General features: G+C 39.8%; 1 protein-coding gene across 5 annotated transcripts in view; it reads left to right on the top strand.

The window, feature by feature from the left end:
* Positions 1-22,032, top strand: part of Nrx-1 (neurexin 1) — a 479,861-nt gene that overhangs the window by 280,869 nt on the left and 176,960 nt on the right. For all 5 annotated transcript variants that reach the window (XM_076789038.1, XM_076789039.1, XM_076789037.1 and 2 more), the window contains one exon: positions 5,174-5,320. In XM_076789038.1, coding sequence (XP_076645153.1) covers positions 5,174-5,320 — 147 coding nt within the window. The remainder of the gene's footprint in view (positions 1-5,173; positions 5,321-22,032) is intronic.

Genomic DNA, 22,032 nt, shown 5'->3' with positions numbered 1-22,032 from the left:
TTCGCGGGCCAAGTTAGCCACCATGAATATTTCATCGCCTCGTAATGACCGGCACCACGCTGTTACGCCCTGGTATTCCAGCTTGGCCGTTTTCATTTTTAAACAGCCGCGACAGAGGGGTGGGGGAGGGGGGTCGAAAAGTCGATGAACAAGGAGACACAGGTGCATTTCAGCGGACCCACTGGCAACAATTCCTTTCCACGTGATCGTGGAATGATTGAACGTGGAACTGGCGTGCGGTCGGTGTTTCGCCAGGTTTTATTTAGATTCTTCGCAGCGTCCTGCCTCTAATATTGATCAGGGCATGTCTGATGACCTCTGCTTCCATGGTTGTTCGACATTACCGGGCTTTAGAACTCTGACACTACCCACCAGCTTCCTGTAATAATTAATAGATGATTCTTGTTATCAATTCATGAACTCGGAACATCTTGTTCTGTCTTTATTAGTAGCTTTTTGGTTCGTTGAAGGTAACATGGTTCCATTAAACAATTGATTCGATCATTTCCGTGGAAGCTTCTTTATAATTTCATTGTCAGACCGTGGTTCTTATGCGAAATAAAAATTGTATTTGTTGAATATTCGAGGTAAATGTAAGAATCTTGACCGCCAAATTATTGCAGTCGGACACTCGTCGCGCCATCTGTTTTGATTGGATGATTAGCAGAGTGCGCATGTCATGTAGCCGTACCTTGCTCGACGTAATGCGATGTAGTTGAACGTGTTGAAACTTTAGTTTTTGCAATATAAGTACATAGATATTAAAAGCGTTACTGTTATTAAATATTAAATAATATACTAACGTGCAATCATTTACGACCCAAACCGTTTGAAAATCGCAACAGTATTCATTGCCAGAAATAGATACGAAAACATCTACAGTGAATTCTCGATATATGTCGACAACACTCTCGAGCTTCGTGGCTCCTCACGGGGCAGTGGGGATAATTCTGCGACGTTTATCTTCCAGGCCTCGGCGACATATATAGAGAAATCACTGTATTTCTTTTCATTCTAATTCTACTGTTTTGAATTTGATTCCGCAGTCTATTTATTATATTTCGGGGAGGACCCTTTCGTTAATTCTCAAAATTGGAAACAAATAATTTTACCACTACCGTAACAAAATCATATTGCCAGTGTGTCAAGAACACTGACACATCTGTGCACATATAGCGTCTTTTCAATAAAAACTATGTCACGTAAAACGAAAATTAAATTTTATTGAAGGACTCGTACGGAAGCGTTAATAACATTTTAAGCGATCAGAAAATGAAATGACCTCTTTCCAAATTGAAAAATTCGAGCTCTCAGTCAAGAATTAAAATTTTTTCCAAGAAATAGACCTCATGTTAGGAAACGATCCATTTGCCAGCGACTAGTATTACATATCCCCTAATCGTCTGAAAGTAGCGGTTCACCGTGCAGCGTACAGTTAAACAAACGATAGCATCCACGAGGAGTATGTCGAAAGGATTTCCCTAGAGGCTGAGCAGACGGTCGAAAATCTCGGGGACGTAGTATGAAACTTCCGGGTATTGTTCGACGACAAAAAACAAAAAAAAAAAAGAAAGAAAGATGCTCACGCTCTTTTTTCCGCGGGACATCGAACCTCTGGTTCATTATTTCTGCGTTTTCCGCGGGGAAAACAAGGTAGCTATGCAAATTTTCTTGATAAATGCGCGTGGCGTTCATATCTCGCTTCTTCCGCCACGATATTTTTCATTACCGTGCTTAGGGACTGTCGCGCGTCGAAATGCAGTGCACAAAGGACGGGGGATTCCGTTCGGAATTGAATCCCCCTTTTTGCAAAAGCCGATAAAGCGGTTTTACGCGGGTCTCTGCTAAATTCGTGCGGATTATTTTAAAACCAGCCGAAAACTAGTCGTTTTATTTCAATAAATAAGCGCACTTTGCATTTACAAAATGCATTTCAAGGGAAAACGGTGGCAAATGAATTTTGTGCGTTACGGGACACTTTTGAAACGAGAATATTTTATGCTGTGCCACGAATGTTTAAAAAAACAATGACTATAGAATATTGTATCATACGTTAGAAAATGGAATGGATTACATTTGATTACTTTGTGCCACGGGGAAGCGATTTCATGTATCCAACAGATTTTAATACTCATTTGTTAATTTATATCGTAGGTTGACAACCGTATTGTAAAAAGAAACCTACGCGACAAACGCCGTCCATTTGTTCTTTAAATTTATGAAATCTATCGAAGACACTATGCGTACACGCGCTGTCCTTTTCTACGTTACAGAAAATAGTAGCCCTACACGATCTATGTCACAGCACCCGAGGATTGGGCTTGGATCAAGACTCTCCTATATATGTCACACTTCTTATACATTACAACATCGTTAACACTAGGTTTACGGAGCACTAAAACTGAGTATTTTACATTACTTTATCAAAATAAAAAGGATGTGTCTGTTCAAGTTTTTAGCCATTTTTAAAATAATATATACCCAAGGAAATAAATTTCTTGAATAATTCCACGTAGATGGATCTTCACAATCTCAATAACCGTCAACTAAAAATATTAGAACCCGTCATTTCGACGGGTCCCGTATGATATAATTAGGTATATGGATATGGCAGTGGATGTGAATATACAACAACGTAGTCTTACTTTCAAGTGTGTTTGTGGTAGGAAGGTCCTAGAGCGCGCGCGGACTGACTAGGTCAACGCGCGTGCGCTGTTCAGACGCGTGTCAGTATTGTGTTTTGTAATTGTACAGATGTCGTTAGACAGGTATTACATTGATTTCTACCTTATCGATAGCTTACAGTTACAAGTATATATATGTTACAGTGAAACACCGAAATCTGGAGAATGTCGACTTTCACCGGTGAATGTCAACATTCACATAGTCGCTTGGTGTATGTCCGAAATATTTGCTAAATACCCTTATTTCTGACTTACACCGGTAAATGTTGACATTCACCATGCACTAATGGTGAATGTTGAACATGTTGGAGATTTATATTTTCTTCTCCGTAATTCAGTCGCTATAAAACGTCACGCCAAGTCGTGATTAATTTCGGGTTATGTGCGTTACGTTACATTTCCTCATAAAAAAGGTTTAGGGTTAGGGTTAGGGTTAGGATTAGGGAATCACTTGGGGGTAGAAGGGGGTGAATCGACTTTCGAGTAGAACTACGGGATTAGGTAAGGGTGGACACCGGACAGGGTCCGAATATACAACAATGTAATAAAATATTCGATCTTTCACCGACGTATTTGGTATCTGTTGACATTCACCAGTGAAAGGTTAACACCGTAAACCTAGTGTTAATCTCCTAGGGCAATTTTTCTCGTAATTCCCGTCTCGCACCGCAGGAACAGACAGAACAAAATCGGTGCAGAAAAATCAGAGTGAATTCCGCCTGCTCGTCGTAAAATCGCCGTGTCCGTGAAACAGCCATAGCACACTGTTCACTTCGATAAATCAACCCCGACGGCGAAGCCCATTATTCCCATAACCGAAGTCTCGCGGGGCGTGCGACGAGAGGGCTCGGAAGTGAATCGTAATATTCCCTTAAGGAGCGGTCCGTAATAACAGTTCACGGTCGAATAGCCGGACCGCGAGCCCGTTAATTGGAAATCTTCATTAAAACGTCTGAGGAAGGAGGCAGGAAAGTTCGGGGGAACGCCAACAGACGGGCGGGGGGATAGCATGATGTCGGGGACAGACCTATGGTTGTCGCGGAGGCCACGTTCGCCGGAAGTTCCGGGGGCCGTGTCGCGTCGGATCCGTCGGAACCGCGACAGACAGTATATTATTTCAGACGGTCTTGTTTAAATTCGACGACAGGGAATATTGTAACCGAGCCGTCGCAGTGTAATCACCGGGGCTGTGTGTATAGCCGGGGAATTTTGTAGTCGGGAACTCCAATCTTGCGGGACTTGTTGTAAACTGCGAGTCGGTGTTTAACAAGGAAATGGATGGAAAGTTTCGATTATGCGCCCAAGTAGCCAGCCAGTTCCAGGGGAATAGTCGGTTACAGGATTACGCAGATTTACCGGCTCGGCGATATGTTAATGGCCCTTTTAAGGCGCGCCCTTACCAGCGGAATGTAATCCGATTACGCATCGGCGATGACGATTAAAGTGTAATAGGTAATTCGATTGTGGGTGTTGTAACAGGGAATTGTCGCTGAGTATTGTAACGTGTAACCATTATTTGGAATTAGCGATAGCGAAAGGACATTCGTGGATGAAACATTGGTATCGTTACTAAAATATAATACTGTTTGGAAGAATCTGAAAAGTATAGCAGATCAATTGTTATAATTGAAAAATGACTCGTTTCTGCTGCATAAAACTGTGTTTCGACGAGAGCCCATATAATCTAGTTACTTCGGATTTCGCGGTCCACCGGGTTCTCCGTTATCCAAACAGAATCGATTGGCCTTTTTATCATCGCCTAATAAGTAGTCGACCGATTAATTAACTTGATTGCATTGTTTATGCGATGGGATAGAAAAACGAGCGGCCGTAAATCTCCTTGAAAAACGTCCGAATTTTAACCGAGCACGGTTTTAACGGTGCCGGGAAATAATGTCCGCCATCCTCGGGATAATAGACGGGGTAGATCGCGTATCGATTGTCCGTAATCGATAAAATGTATAAATCTTCGCTAATGTCTAATTAGTATGTTAATGCGTACGTTAATAATCGCGTAACAGGATTTATCATTCAATTAGCCCTAGCACGGTTTCATTGAAAAAATCAGTGGAAATTGTCTCGCGTTGTTCCTGCACTGATTATTCTATTAACGCGCTGATTGCAGTGCGAATGATTGGGTGACATAATCTTCTTTTTTAATAGTAAATTAATTAAAGCCACCAATAAGATTAACAAAAAAAAAGAAGTTATATGTTTGACATTTTTCGCACCCTTTGCAAATGTGTTTAAAAGTTCTGACAAAAATGTTTCTCCGAGCTGAAATTTTTCATGTGGGTAGGTCAAGGCATCGTAAGTATGTTCGCAGAGAAACGAAAAATTTCTGACGACAAGTTCTGCTATAAAAAATTCAGAGAATACGCACACTCGTCTCTCAAGGGATGAGATGGCTTCTAATGATGGTTTTAGATTTTCTAGAGATCGGCCACGGAGATTACAGGTTTTTATGAATGATTTTTTGATTTTCTCAGATCGAATTCACGACGGAGAATTTCAAACTGGAGGTGATCGAGGCGGCCAGGGCCGGACTTGTCGACGCTGCCATCTTGGGCGACATGGAGTTCCAGTGTCCGAAGGCGGCGGACGCAATCACATTCACCACAAGGGATTCTCATCTTGTGAGTATACTTCCTGTATTGTTCCGTTATGAAAAATAGGATATTACCTAGAACATCTTCGATAACCCTGTTAAATAAACCCCATATCGATATATCATTGCGTTGTTATAGTCGGATCGAATGATGTCCGTTCAAAGACCACTCTCTCACCTAAATGCAAACATAACAAATATCTGCATTCTAATTATTATTAACGAGCAGTTTTACCACGAGGTTAATATTGAAATATAGATACGGTATCTTTCATTCGAATCTTTTATTTAATTTTGACGCTTTCTAGAATAGAGAGGGTGTTTCAGAATTATTTTCATAAGCACTTGGCTAATGGAAAGAATATGTTTGTTTGGTTTTTTGTCATTTGGAATTTTGCGCAGTCGATTGCAGTTTTCTAATAATTCGATATCGGAGAAAAAGCGAGACCCAATCAGAAAATTGACCGCGCGCCCATTGGTCCTGAACGGCTATTTAATTTTGATCCGACTATACCGTAGAAATTACGCGCTCCTGCCTCCAGCGAAGAGCAAGCGCCTGTTGAGACGCCATTTTCCCCTTATTGCTGGCTCCTCTAGAATGGTTAATAACTCTCTGCGCAATCATCGTTTCGGGCCAGTTCTTATACGTGCTCCCAGCTTCTCAAACATTTTAATAACAATTCTCCGTACCTTGGACGATCTAAACCAAATTCCGATCCTACCGAAAGTGTCATAATCTGTCTTTCTAAATTCTATTGTTGCTGAAGGTACTCCTCGACGACGAAACACATTATTAGAACGCTTCTTGGATCTAGAAAATGTCCGACTACAACGAAAAATTATTCGATTGTCTTACAGAAAATATTAAAAAATTCACATATCTTGTTACCATGTTTATACGATTATATTTCACTTTGTGGTCGGATTGGCACGAATTAAAAATTACGTAACTACATAATTTGATTCGATTCGATTAATATTGATTTTATGCAGTTCTGACAAAAATGGCTAGCTGCAGTTTGAAACAGCAAAAAGATTGAAAGAATTGGCGAGTATCGATACATTATTAATTTCGACCAACTAGAATCATTAAACAATCGAAGAAATTCCTAAGTGGCTCCTGTTTTTTGCAACAAGCGCAATTTTTATTTTCCATAAAGATCCGGAGTCTGCTTGTTAGTGACGAAATAAATTGCTTTAGTGAAAACTTCACGTTGAAAGCAGAAACTACTGAATTTTGCAAACCCATTTCACAAAAATGGCACCCGATACTGAAGCCAACAAACCAGAAGCAGGGTCGTGGTAACCCGACTACAGGGTACTACGATGATCCATACGGGTCCTAGATCTAATCCAAGGACGTTCGCGGAGGGAAATGTTTGAGAAACGCTGGGCTCGATTCGCGCAACAATGGCGCCTCGCAGTTTTAGGTGCCATTCGAACGTCGTAGCGAATGCAGATTGTTGATATCCTATCTATCCGAGCACAGAGAGCTAGAAGAAGGTCAAAAGCGCGCAGACTATGGCAACAGAGCTCTGCAGGAGGTCGGACGCGCGATACATTCCCTGAAAGCACATTTCGCAGTCCTCTTGTCGACCTTTGTTTACGAGCGCATCGTTCGCGGATTATGGTCGCCATCGGCGCACTTTATACAGGCAGTCCGTTCCCGAATGGTGTTCCTGGTATCAACTTGACCCCCTCCCCCCTTTGTGTCATCGTGCAATGATTATCCCGGCTAATTCCTCGACAGTCGGTCGCGAAAGGACCGACTAACACAGTGGTTCTCGATTCTGTCGGAATATACTTGATTCGTCAGAGGGAAAAGCATTTTCTTATTAGCCATAGGGTTTTGTCGGCGAATAGGTGAGGTAAAATTTAAACGATGAACATCCAAATTGCTTTTTCGTTGTTGTTGTCGCCGCACGGACAGTTGCAACACTGGAAGCAGAGTTTTATTCGAATGGAAATGCATCGCCGGCGGTGATGGCGGTAAATAAATTTCAGTTAATTCGTTTGCGGCCTGCGGCCTCCTCTGTGTCGATGTCAATCTCGTTATTCAATTACTCCGCACCGACATTGCGAACGAATGCAACAAATTCTGATGACAGCAAATATTTTTCTTTTTAATTCCAGCGTTGCCGCGGTGTAATTACTTGCAACGGGATAGCTAACCCTTTGCACTCGAAGAAATTTTAACTCCAAAACGAAACATTTCTTTCGACCTAGAATATTTCCCTTCTATAGATTTTTGTTCATGTTATACATGCGAAAATGGTGCAACTTACTCGTACGATACTGAAGTGACTAGTAATTTATGAAATACAAACAAATTTAATAATGAAAAAGGCGGCTGACGCAATCACATAGGGATTCTCATCTTGTGAGTATACTTCCTGTATTATTCCGTTATGAAAAATAGGATATTACCTAGAACATCTTCGATAACCCTATTAAATAAACCCCATATCGATATATCATTGCGTTATTATAGTCGGATCGAATTATGTCCGTTCAAAGACCACTCTCTCGCCAAAATGCAAACATAATAAATATCTGCATTCTTATGTAGTATGAAATATTACATGTAATTTATGAAATACAAACAAATTTAATAATGAAAAAAATATTTTGAATAATGATACAGCAATTTTTAATGACGCCTTACAGTCGCCATTCGAGTGCTAAGGGTTAAACGCCGAATTTATATTCTGCCGGATTCTGCGTACTTCTAACACAGTTCATATCGGATGCACTGGATTTTTTTGATAGAGCTATTCTATTCATTTGTCAACCCTCGTGAATCTCACGGATTCAAATAAAAATGTACAAACTGCCTAGGTTGAACCAACTGTGTGCACGCGTCTCGCGGGTCTTGAAATTGACGTAGGCCCCAAAATTGGGTCCCAAAATTTTTCCTAGACCATAGACGACGAGCCTCAGTCTCGCGCTATCGGCGCCGGTGATTTTGGACGTCGAACGGATTCAATCTCTTGTTCGAATCGCGGGACATATGATCCGCTTAGGGAGATGACGCCGCATTTTCGTGTCGCGAAGGATTTCGCGTATACGTGCGCGACGCCCGGGGCCTCTGAATTTCTGGCGAATAACGTATGCGTTGTCGCAGAGGAAGAGAGAGAGAGAGAGAGCAGCACACGTGCGCCAACATACACGTCCGGCGGCCGGATGCACCGGACTTTTGCCACTTCCCGGAATGCATTCAGCCCGCCGCGAAATTGAATTCGTGCATCTCTAGTCCTGGGGACCCCCCCCCCCCCGCCGTTTTCTTGGGATATTTTATTATCCTCCGGAGACGGAGTCCGAGAGGCTGAGCTATGACGGTCCGCCGGGATGAGGACATCAACTGTGCCGTGACGCAGCCTCTTTGAACGTTGACGATTAATTTCCATCCCGGAATTCGCTTCCGCATCCTCTCGTTTGTTTACGGGCGATCCGGGGCACTGCAAAGAATATCTGGCTCGCATCGGAACATTTTAATATGCGCCGGTGAAACTGTCCTGAATTTCTAATTTCTCGCCGAGTTGACAGCGAACGTATTCAGTATTGAATGGAAAATAAAAGCAGCTCCGAAATGTACAGAAGATTGAGAAATTAATTATTGTGGCGAAAGCGAGTCTCCCCGCAATCTGAATCAAGAATTGTGTTCGTATAGCGTCGGATATAATTATAGAAGGATGTGGGTAGGAAGATATCTGTGAAAGGAGGTAAAAGGAGAATAATTCTCGAAAGAGAACCGCGTTTAAAGGAGAATCTAGTTTGCCGTATTTCGTCCCACCGAGATAAAACTATTTCTGGGACAGACAATTATGCAAAGAGAACCGGCCGAAAGAGCTCGCCGGAATTTCTCTATTTCTTTTTACAGGAAATCTTGTCAAAAACGAGTTTACATAGATTAAATACGCCGACGTAAAGAACAAGTATCTCGTTTTCATGGGGAACTCACTGAAACGCCGTACTTTAAGTGTCCTGCCGGACTACGCGAATGAAATTGCGCAACCTCCGAAGAAACGACGAAAAATATGAAAATATATCTGCGAGTAGAATCGGAGCCACTGTAAAAAGTAAATCAAAGCGTCCGTAAAAAGAAAATCAAAGCTTGAAGTACATCAACATTTTTAAGTACGGCCGAAGATTATTTATTCCACGTGAAAATTGCACTGTTACCTTTTTTGACAGTTTGTTCTTCGGCGAGTCCTTGACAACTTCGCTTGACAATTTCCACCTTGATCTCATGACTCGCTAGTATTACAAGTGTACAAATTTTTATATTTTCCAAGGGAAACCTTACAACAATATTGCAGACAATTTATTCCACTTGAAAATTGCACTGTTACCTTTTTTAGCAGTTTGTTCTTCGGCGAGTCCTTGACAACTTCGCTTGACAATTTCCACCTTGACCTCGTGGCTCGCAAGTATTACAAGTGTACAAATTTTTATATTTTCCAAGGGAAACCTCACAAAAATATTGCAGACAATTTATTCCACTTGAAAATTGCACTGTTACCTTTTTTAACAGTTTGTTCTTCGGCGAGTCCTTGACAACTTCGCTTGACAATTTCCACCTTGACCTCGTGGCTCGCAAGTATTACAAGTGTACAAATTTTTATATGTTCCAAGGGAAACCTCACAAAAATATTGCAGACAATTTATTCCACTTGAAAATTGCACTGTTACCTTTTCAAGCAGTTTGTTCTTCGGCGAGTCCTTGACAACTTCGCTGGACAATTTCCACCTTGATCTCATGACTCGCTAGTATTACAAGTGTACAAATTTTTATATTTTCCAAGGGAAACCTCACAAAAATATTGCAGACAATTTATTCCACTTGAAAATTGCACTGTTACCTTTTCAAGCAGTTTGTTCTTCGGCGAGTCCTTGACAACTTCGCTGGACAATTTCCACCTTGATCTCATGACTCGCTAGTATTACAAGTGTACAAATTTTTATATTTTCCAAGGGAAACCTCACAAAAATATTGCAGACAATTTATTCCACTTGAAAATTGCACTGTTACCTTTTTTAACAGTTTGTTCCTCGGCGAGTCCTTGACTACTTCGCTTGACAATTTCCACCTTGACCTCGTGGCTCGCAAGTATTACAAGTGTACAAATATTTATATTTTCCAAGGGAAACCTCACAAAAATATTGCATACAAATTATTCCACTTGAAAATTGCACTGTTACCTTTTTTAACAGTTTGTTCTTCGGCGAGTCCTTGACTACTTCGCTTGACAATTTCCACCTTGACCTCGCGGTCCGTCAGTATTACAGGTTCGCAGGTTAATCCCTGAATCAAGATCCATAACTTTCATATTCCAAGGGAAACCTCGCGGAAACACGCGTCAATTTCGCGATAAGAATACAGCAACGCGTAATGTCAAGCCACGAGGCGTTCCCACGAGGTGCGAACCCCATTTTTATCCGCGCGATAACGCGTTAATAGCCGAGGCGTTAATTGAGTCGGCGCGAGCGCTGTGATTAAGAAAATTGCCCCTCCAACCGAGCCGAGTGCGTTCGTTTCGATTCAAGGATACTTGAAGCAATTCCGTGCGTAACAAACGAATAAGAGTTCAGCAGGTTCTCGTTTTCAAGCGACTCGTGGGCGAAAAGTTCGTCACTCGATTAATTAAGGAAATTGGCGGGAGGCATTTATCGGGTCGCGTGTCCGACGAATTCATACGCCGCGTTCCCGGCGAGCGTTGCGCGCGCGCGTAAGTGCAGAACGCGGCCATGGCCACCAGGAAAATGCGATTTGCATGGGACCATTTAATTGAGGCATCGTTTCGCATTAGCGTTTGTCATTTAGCCGGGCTTGTTTTGTAAATTTCCGATGCGCCGACATTATCGAGCGGCACCGAGGCGTGCATACCGCGCGGAAATTTCGCCGGTCGCGATCATTTCGCAAAATCATCACGCGTCGATTCATTCGTCAAGCATAATTTGTTCTCTCCCCGCGGTTCTCCTGTTTTCTTGAAAATTCGTTTTTTCTCCGGTTTTCTGAAAGTTGAATTAATTTTTCCTATTACTTTACAATCAGAAAACATCGTTCGTGAATATCGTTTCGTATCCTTCGAATTTGTTTCATTTAATTCCAATTTATTTTGACTTCCAAATTCGTAATTAGACTTGTTTATGCAAGGTCAAAACTTTTTCAGTCAATTTGTAGAGAACAAACGATAATGCATTCCTTCTTCTGATAATTCTAGTAAGTCAGAAATAATATAATAATGTGCTTAATGTTTTGAGTCTCTCCTATTCATTTTTGCCATAAATGCATAAAAATTAAATGTACGAAAATTATTAATGTGGTCTTTCGAAACAGTCAACTTGGAATTTTATTCTAAGATTGTAGCGTGTATGGTATAGCTTTAAGAAAATAATTGCCAGAGTTATGCTTCACTTATAATGTTAAAATGTCGTTACTCGGGCAGCATGATTTCTTTTTCATCGGGTCGCCTTCGGCGTGATTAATTATCCTCGCCGCACGTTTTCCGTCAATCGACGAGTCATGCCAATGTGTATTGATTACTCGATGATCCGATACATGATTAACAAACTTTTTTTTTATATACTTATCGGAAAATACCATCTCGAGGAGTAAATGGCGCAGAAACTTTGCGAAGTTTTACGATGAGTTGAGGGAAGATAGAGTTCCGCGCGTTGGGTCCAAGTCAACTTTATAATTCATGGCATCATTTTTCGCAGCTTTGAAAGTTACGCTGCCTGAGCATAAGCTCGGTTGCGTCCGTGGCGCAAACTTCAATTATCAAGGTAAATTTTCATCGCTTATCAGGGGCTTTGCTTTAATTACATAGCGCGTGTAATGCACAGTTCTACGCGGTCGAATGTTTACTTTGATTCCCGGTTCACCTAACCGTTATGCTTGCCCAAAGAAACCGAAATCAAACGCTTGCATTCGTACCGAATAATTTTGCAAGAGAATGCAAGAACCTTAAAAAAATAGCATCTTTGTACTTTACTCGACTGTCATAATCATGAACAAATAATAACTATGCGTATCTTTATTGTAGTCTTAGTAACTTATCTTTATTATAGTCTTTCTATTTGAATCTCTTCTAGTCCATGCATATTATATACTAACAATAGAGGATTTATCTGTTATCCTTTATCATACGTTTTCTAAAGATAGAAACTGATGAGTTATTTTTTAATATTTTCACAAATGAGTGCTGTAATCCCGAACATAGTAACTTTGCACTTGATTGTACTCAATTGTGGAAGGTATGCCAGTGCGTTTCTTATAAATTGTTTCTGAATGCTTGCAAATTGTTCGGAGACAGACGATCTTACATCCTGCGAAATGGAGTTGCTCGATTATCCAGAGCGTGTCATGATTATTTCGTATAATCAAGGTTCCAGTGTAGTCTCATTTCGCTTATGCAGGAACACACCCTGGAATTAGAAGCACGCCGCCGCGCATGTTTGCTCATTTCCAAGCCTGTATTCTGAGCTGAACGACCTCGTCAAAACTTAACGAACGATCAGCGACACAATTCCCCAAGTACTGTCGAAAATGTTCAGTCCAAACACCATGATGCAAAGCCTGACGTTTCTGCACAGTACATGTACCTTCCCTCAAAAATATTTAATCAGTTATCTCCGAAAAATCTACAACATACATATTTTACAATTTTTCTCTCAATTTGCACCAGATTAATTAATCCTACTTTGGTAGACAAATTTTCCTGGGCTCCACAATATTTCTTGTAGGCAATTAGTACTGAACTTGATGCGTCTGTTCTATATATGAGCTCATTCATATTCATGATTCTTTTTCCGAAAAAAATATAAAACATGTCTGTTTTAAAAGTTTCCTCTTCCCCTTCAATTTTGACGAACCTCCTTCTATTAATCCTGGTATAGTATTTTTTTCAGGATTTCAAAATTATTTCCATAGACTGCACGTATGTAGTTCTCCTGTTTTATGAAACTGCTTTACGTACAATTTGTATAAGAAAAGGTGTAGCTCGAATTTAAAATATTCCTTTTTCTTCACAATTCATGAGGAGCTTCCCATTAGTCTCAACCTGATCTTCTAAATTTTTCCTACATTGCAGAAATTTTTTTTCGAATCTGGAGATTTCCCGGTTTTCATAATTCCCGTTTACAATTTTCCTGAATGAAAATATAGAATATTTATGGTTTGAAAGCTTCTTTGACTCTTCAGTTTAAAGACTTTGGTTAATTGGCAAACTTTTTGCAAGTCCCGAGAACAGTGCCCAAGGTTCCTATTGGATGGAATGTCGAGCCCGAGAGCATGGTAGCAGCATTACATGCTTACGTGACGGGGACGGGTCGCCATCTTGTTGATCATTTCCGAAAGGATCCGCTCCGGGGAACGTGTGGGACAGTCATAACGCGTGATGAGCTGTCGCGTAATTTTCGCTTAACCGCATCCGTGACCTGCGGTAACTTCGTTCCGGAAACGAAACTCCGTGATACCCGCAGGATCAACTCCCTCTCACACACTCTCTCTCTCTCTCTCTCCTTCTCTCTCTCTCTCCCTCTCTCTGCTTGGCTACCGAAGAATCTCTGGTACGTGTTTCGGCCACACTCTTATCTGATTAAATACTGCCTACACATGTACCCTAAAAGCTCCGCTTCCATTCGACTGCTTCAGCTTCGTCGCAACTTTCGAAAACGTGTCGGAGAATCTCGAGAGAAAATATTGTTCCGACTCGTCAAAGAAAAAGTGTCAGATTATTTTACACGCGATACGTTGAGTCATTGGAATTCTGTGTTTAAAGTCTGTCGAATAAATTGTATAATTTTAGCATTTTTAAATGTATGTTTAACGGTATTTTATTCTCTTCTACAATTTTTAATTTCAATTTATAATTTCGTAATTTACTCGTAAGTATTCCTTCATTAAAAAAGTGTTTCTTCATATATTATTTTTTCAATAGGTGATTGATAGTTGAAGGAGAAATCGAAGGAGCGATTCGGTCATTTTTCCGCAAAGGGCAAGTGCAATATTTGCCGCCGTAATTAATCAAAGGAAATGGTATCGGGGACCTGGAGTCTCTTGCAAATGTCTTCGACATCGGTCACCCAGAAAAGTTAAACTATTCCTCCTTTTCTTCTTTTGTTAGCCGGTGTTCTTTGTCTCGGATCAGGCTGCCGGTGGTTACCGATAATTAAAACGTATCCTCCCCAGTGTCCAGTTCAGTGTCTCCCGGCTGGGATGGGTGCTTCTGACGAGGGAAGGATTCGATTTAAGTTTCATCGATCAATCCGCGTTTCAATCAGAAACTCCCGGGGAAACACTTCGATTCCGGTTGCTCTCTGTTTCACTTCTTTCTTCCGTCTTCCAACCTGTCCCTTCCCTTCGTCAAAACTATCTTCACCTTCGTCGTATAATGAAATTCATTTTTAATATCTCAATTCTCACTGGCAAATCAAGTTGTGATTACGGATATCTCGTCACATTTCTTCTTTTTTAGAACACTACAGTCAATTAAAGTGAACACTCTGTATGCATAGATATTTTATAGCAGAAGCAATTTCTTTTGTGGTTCTTTATTAGCATTTTTATTGGACGATTCTGCAATGAAGGTTCTACAACTCAATCTGAAACAAATGACTAAAAAAGTAGAAGGTTAAACTTCACCTTGGCAACCCAGAATTTTTAACTTCTTTTTCATATAATCCTGTACATCTTGACAAGAAAATGCCAAACATCGAAGTTTTAAGGCGAGGAATTTACTGGTTCAAAAATGATGCGCGTTTAACAAATTTCTGGGTTGTCAAGGTGAAGCTTCTCATCTTCTTTTCATACTATACAAATAATAGTTATAATTATGTATGTCTACGTCGAATGACTATTACAACAGAATTTTATGTCACTTTGCTTTTTCATTTCAAACAATATTGTATTCCGCTGACAATATATTTCTAATGGGTTAATGAAAAATTGGGTATTAAAATAAAATCATTTCTTATTCGTGCTATTAACGAGGAATATAACAAATTCATGGAACAATAAAATTATAAAATTGTAGAAAACAGTTAATCTTTTAAAATTGGGTGAAGAAAATACGTACACCATGTTCAACTAATTTGTACATATATAAAATTCAAATTTGTCTTCGTCCAATTCAATATATTACACTTTAATATTTTTTTTTTTTAATGAATGGATCTCACGCAGATTTAATTTGGAGTATTAAAACATTCGAATAAATTGAATGGAACGAAATATTAAAGTATGGCAGACGAGCGGCGGATCAAAGGTTGGCCGAGGAAATCTGAACGATGAAATATGTTGGACGAACGATTCAATTAGCAAAGTGTCGCGCAGGCGTCGAGGAAAATACGATGTTTACTTTGCCGTTCAATTCGGTGGCCGAAACTCGGTTTATAGATATTTTATGAGGCGTGTCGGGCGATTTAATTTGCGCGTACATCACTGCGCCGGAATTACATCGATCGTAGAAATTTCCATGGTGGGTTCGCTCGAAATTCATTCCCGCACTAACTGCATTTCCGCTGGAAAAATTGTTTCCAACTGACGGAAATTGTTTCGAAATTTCGCGGCGCTAATTTTCAGTTTTCTTCCACTTTAGACCCGCAAAAAGCATATTCACACTTTCTACTCATTAGGCAAGCTATAATCCTCAATTCGTGAATAAAAAAAAAGAATAAACAGGTACGTTAAGTTTTTGATTTATCGTAATTTCTAGGAGAGAATAATATTTTTTATTTTTGTCAGGACATATTCGTAGAAGCGTGTACGATTTCTTCACAAAAGATTTCTTTGCAATATCTTGTTATTTCAACGCAGCAATAACGAAACTAATCAGAGAAATTAATATGAATCGAATTAAGAAAGTTATTTTTGTTTTAAAAAATATAATAGAAGGTGTGAAGATTCTCTCTATGATTTCTACTGTACTTGCTTAATTTAATTCGCCAACTAAAATAGATTATGAAAAAATATGACTTCGGGTTTGCCAAGTTGCTTCGTTAGCAGAATATTTTTTATTTTTGACGAAGCCTATTTACGAATGTATCAGCCATTTGTTTACAAAAGTGCCTCGGACGAACACACCGATACTGCGACGCGACCATAATGCAATTAGTCGTGCGAGCAACTCAATCGCGCCGAGGGAAACAACAATGAAACGAATTGGATTGAAAAAGAAGTTCGCCGGATTGTTGCTGTTGGTACAATGGCCGGGGAATGTTTCTGCGTCGGTCAATAATTGCCGCACGATATTTCCATTATAACTCGATTCTGTAAATTATTTGCGATTTCGGAGTAAATTCTGTCACGCTTGTTTTCCGAGCGGATCGTGAAACGAATTAGCCACGCTCATTTTCTCGGAAACGAAGGAAAGCCATTTTGGAGCCGACGCGCGACGTGATCCAACAGTGTGTGCTGAAAAAGCTACACCGATGCTATATTCAGTTCGTTGTATCGGCAATCCTGTTTGTTTATCAGCAGTCTATTGATCCGTATATAAGCCAAAAATTTTCCAAGCAGGAAATGGAAGTTAGGTAAAAATATCTTTCTTCCTTCAACAATTTTAGTGAGTCGAAGTGAAGGTAAGAAATAAAATTCTTTTAATGTGTTTACAGTTTCGTTTCACAGCCGTTCATTTTTGTCATAAATCTACCGGTGATTATGAAATTAAGTCATGTCTTGAGCTAAACTTTACTTCAAGAGACCAGAAATTTTTACCTTATTTTAATGTAATCTTGTAGAGTTTCGCGAGAAAATGCCGAAAATCCAAGTTTCAGTCCCAGGAGATCAGATTGGTTTGAGTTTGAAATTGCTAGTATTAAAAAATCCGGTAAACTTTAGCCATGAACCATAGACTTAAAAAAATTATGGAATAATCACAGATAGGTAATGTGTTAATATAAACAATCAATTCTAAATATAATCAGACCGCAGACGAGTATTTCCAGTATGATATTAACACTAGATTTACGGGGCACTAAAAGTGGCCAGTTTGGATTATTTGATAAAAATACCAAGAATATATTCAGCCAGATTTTTAGCAGGCTTTTACTAAAATATACGTTCCAAGGAATAAATGTGTTAAATAAATTTCCTATAAATGCATTTTTACAATCCCAATAATTGTAAATTAAAGAACATAAAACCCGTCATTTTGACGGGTCCCGTAAATCTAGTGTTAAATCTCAAACCGTTAGGAGTACTGTGAAATTATTCTGCGAAATTCGATTCGCGATTTCCCCGGCGAAAAGGTTGTTGTTCGAACAACACTAATCGGCGAATAATTCGGCGAATTCGCACGATTTCGGGGATATCTCTCCGGGCAGGCGGCGGCTGGGGAAAAAGATGAAAAAAGTAGCACAGGAGACAGCAGGTTCAATTAAACCGCGACACCCTTTGGCCGTGGCGTGCAATATCGAGTATTTGCCAGCGGAGAGAATTAGCCCGCGGGCCGGAAGGTCCTTCGGGGAATTTCGTGATCGCGCAAAAACTAATTATCGCGCTGCCCGCACGCGGAGGCCTTCGCCGTGTCCATTTTGTTATTCGCGAGCTCTCGAATATCGACACGTTTTTTTTTCGCAGCACCCCCTCCCCACCCCTTTCCGAATTTCGCCAGCTACAATGCAATCCGGAAAACGATCCCGGAATAATGGAGGCGGAGGCCGGTGTAATTGACAAACTCAATCTGTACGATTTTTCTTCGCCGTGCTAACCCTTTCATTGCGAATCGCTATTGCGTATTTAGAAGTCCCCGTTTCACTGTACAGTCATGATAGTGTTCAAACGATTAGGCTATGGATCAAGGAAACTATTGTACTATTTCCTAATAGACTCTACCTGAAACATAGACTGTGAAAATATTTTTGGGAAATGTCCTCACATTACGTGTTCCGGTGAAAACAAGTAAAGAAAAATTGAAGAAATGATCTTCATAGAAGTAGACATGTTTTTAGAACTTGCTTATTATAACCAATTGTTTAGTAACTTGCAGTTACTTGCAGCGTTAAAATCGCTCAACTTTAAACACGCATAACTTTTTAGCCAGCGAATTCCTCGCCTTAAAACTTTGATTTTTGGCATTCTCTCGCCATGATGTACAGGATTATATAAAAAAGAAGTTAAAAATTCTGGGTTGCCGAGGTGAAGTTTAACCTCAAATAGATATTGCTAGACTACGAGTCATTAAATTCAAAGTAAAAATTGTCTTGTTATAAGAAACAGGAGTTTCCATGCTTTTCATTGTTTTAATTTTCATCGTACAGCATCAATTTTGATTTTAGTCAGCGCTGAGACTTTATTCGAGCTCAGACCTTATCGATAGTCAATTAGGACGTGGAATTCATAATGTGGATACTTAGTCTGTCAGTGCACGGTACACGGTTTCAGTATTGCCACCTCCAGTTGCGTTGCGTTTCACCGTCGTACCGTATTACGAATGCACCGCGATTTTTCCGCATTCATAGCCAATTCGAGCGAACAAAAACACGCTGGGAACTGGTTAATCTAGATCGAATTAATGAGCTCTCGTTTCACCCCTCGTTTTACGATTTGTTTCGCGATTAGGCTAACGAGCCTCGCTTTGCTTTTATTAATTTCCCAGCGGGACGAGAAATTGGATTTTTATTGCGAGCTGCGATCAGCTGTATCGTAATGCCCAGAGACCTTAGGAATTACTTTTAATCTCTTCATTGGTCTTGATCTTATTTCCAGAGGTTTCGATATTTTTTCTACAAGTTTTTCTAGAACATTTTAGAAAGTCCCACATTTCCTTACAGACTCTGCAATGTTTCTATGGGCTCTACAATATTTTTTTATTGCCGCTAAAATTTTCTCAACAAATTCGAAAAATTGTGTGCAGTCCTTACAATATTTTTGTAATTTTTTAAATCCACAGGTCTTATAATTGTTTCACAGGTTATACAATTCTCCTTTAAATATCGGGATCTCCTTTTCTACAGTCTTTTCAAAGGTGCTACATTTCTTTCACAAGTCCTAAAAGTTTCCTGTTGATCCTACAATCCTTTTACAATATGTACAATTTTTATGGGCCCTATTTTATGGGCCCTTCACTTTATGAACCTTATGAATCCAAGTGTTAAAAATCTTTTTAAAAATTCATTTGTAGGCTCGACAATTTTTATACAGGTTCTAACATTCATTCTCAGCTTCGACATTGAATCTGATTCCACGGGTACGGTACATGCTCATTAAGTTTAATATTCATCAGCAAGAGGTATTATTTTCCTTGGTACGATACGAACCACGAAATATTCGTGTTACGAAGCAATTAATTTCTGCGTGAACAGTTGCAACGAAGCATTGGCATTCGCGTGAGTTGTTTCCCGGATTACGTCTACGGTTTTCCGGGTTATATTCTTCTCTTTTCCACCCGTCCACATCCATTTTTCTCCCTTACCTGAATCCACGAAAATCTCCCTTGGTGCAATCCCCTTCCCATTGCTTGTCTTCTCCATCTATCAAAACGTTAGCAGCGGTTTCGCAGTCGGACATTTAACTTCTGCACTGACCACGGTCTTCCTCGTGCACGATATATACGCAATCTATTTATTTACCATGTACAATATATCAGATAGCCGGGCTGAGAAGCTTCGCAGACGCTCTGCTGGGGATTAAATTTGTATAAACATCTGCAGTCTGCTCGATAACCACTCGAGGCGCTTGTTTCACCTGTATGCAAACACGCCTGTGGTAAATATCCTGATCCCAGCAATTTTTAATACAATATGTTACTACTGTACATGCATTTAAATGTGGTAGTTACTCCAAAAAAAAAAAAAAATGTTTCCGATGTTCGAAAAATCGTCTACATTCAAACTGTTGTAACTCCGTAAAACAAAATCGTATAGCAATAAACCTGGGCTCGTTTTAAAGCTTGGAACCTCTATTTTTGTTCATTTCTTTCGTTCATTGCAAAAATCGAATACAGGTGGGCCACTGAAGACACGTTTCTTCTCGAAAATGTCTGTAAAAACATTTAAAAACTGTTTCCTGAATGAATCCTCCATAGATTTGAAGATTGAGGCTTCCTGTTTACAACGATTCCACCAAAACTTGACGTGCGATTTTTTGATTAGTGGTTGCATACAAAATTTCGATTTCTGTACAATGATTATCCATCCAAGAATTCTCATCGAAATTGTGATAATTTATTAATCATAAATTCTCTCGTCACATTTTGTCCGAACTATAATATCACTGGCATTGTTACGCTACAACGATCAATTATGGAAGAACAAAGGGAAAAGTATCGCACAAATCGGCTGGCAAAATGTAACTAATATCCGTCAAGTACTCTTAATTAGAAGGTTTCTGTACGTTCCCGTAATTATATGGCTTTTAACGTCCCACTAATTAGGCGAGCTTTGTTAATTACACCCGCCCCCGACAACAACAATTGACATCACCGATCCGGCGTTCGTGTCGATTAAAATTCGACTTATCCCCCTTTATTGATCAACCGAACCCGACACCGAAAATGATCGAAACGCGTCAAAATTAATCGATCTGCGCTTCGCAGCTACGAATAAATCTCTGCTCAATTTGTTTGCTTTTTTCGTTTCTCCGCGATCTCATTCTTTTTCTTGAGACTCGAGAGCTTATCTTCTGGAATCTCTTTTTCTTTACACGGTCCAATTAGGTGCGTTTAAGAGCGGATATTCCAGTGGATGAATAGCTGTTGCTATGGCAATAACTTTTGCCGTTTTCTACAGCAACTTTCCCTCCTTCTTTCGTATTTTTCACGCTCCAACGATTATCCGCTTGCCGGAAACTCGAGGATGATACTGTTGCCCTCGACTTCGAGTGCGATGACCCCATAAATTAATATATTAAATACTTTTCGGTAGTTAATTCTAATCTTCACTGTTAATATATCTATCATTATTCAGTTTTCATTCTTATGAAATTAATTCTTTAGAAACTAAAATGGTGTCTTTTACAATTATTCTTAAATTATTTTCCCTTCAATTAACTGAAAATTAATGAACGAAAATTTCTTTTATCCTACTACTGTTCCATGTTTCACCTACTCATTTTTGCCATAAATGCAATAAAATCCTCAATCTACTGATAAGAATTGCAGGATAGATTAAATGGTTGCCCAAAAACCATCAGGTTGGAGCAACTTTAACACTAAACCTACCAAGCATTAACAATATCTGGTAAATATTGCCTTATAAAAATGGCAACTTTAAATTTATTGAGATTGTCCATAATTTTAGATACAATAAATGCTTGGGCAAAGAAATTTATTCCACTATTTTCCATATGTGAATTTTTATAGTTTGAATAATTTTAAAACCGGCCATTTTGACCGTGGTAGGGTTAGTGTTAAAACCGTAAGGAAGAAAAATGTTATTAATCTGAGAAAATATCCTCCATCATCATGTATCGATTAGAAACGTTTCACTTCCAATTTGGAACGTAATTATTGCAACCTCCGATACAAAAGATCGCGAACAATAAAAATAAGTCTCGATTAGCTGGCAACAGCAGAGCCTTGCAATCGACGCATTAATTACGATCAATTGTACGCATTATCGCGCCGGAGGTTATTAATACCCGCGCGGTTTAAACAATTTCGTCCCGTGGAAATATTTTCGCAGCGAAACAGAACCGGAAGTATTTGCATATTCGTAAGCGCCTCGCCGTCGGGTCGGCTCGTTGTCATTTGCGTTCGGCCCGGCCTAATTGAAACTCGTTATATTCCGAATTAC

This window comes from Halictus rubicundus, chromosome 6 (assembly GCF_050948215.1).
Source record: "Halictus rubicundus isolate RS-2024b chromosome 6, iyHalRubi1_principal, whole genome shotgun sequence".
Lineage (NCBI taxonomy): Eukaryota > Metazoa > Arthropoda > Insecta > Hymenoptera > Halictidae > Halictus > Halictus rubicundus.
The sequence above is the reverse complement of the archived record's forward strand: the minus strand, read 5'-3'. Positions and strand labels throughout refer to the sequence as shown.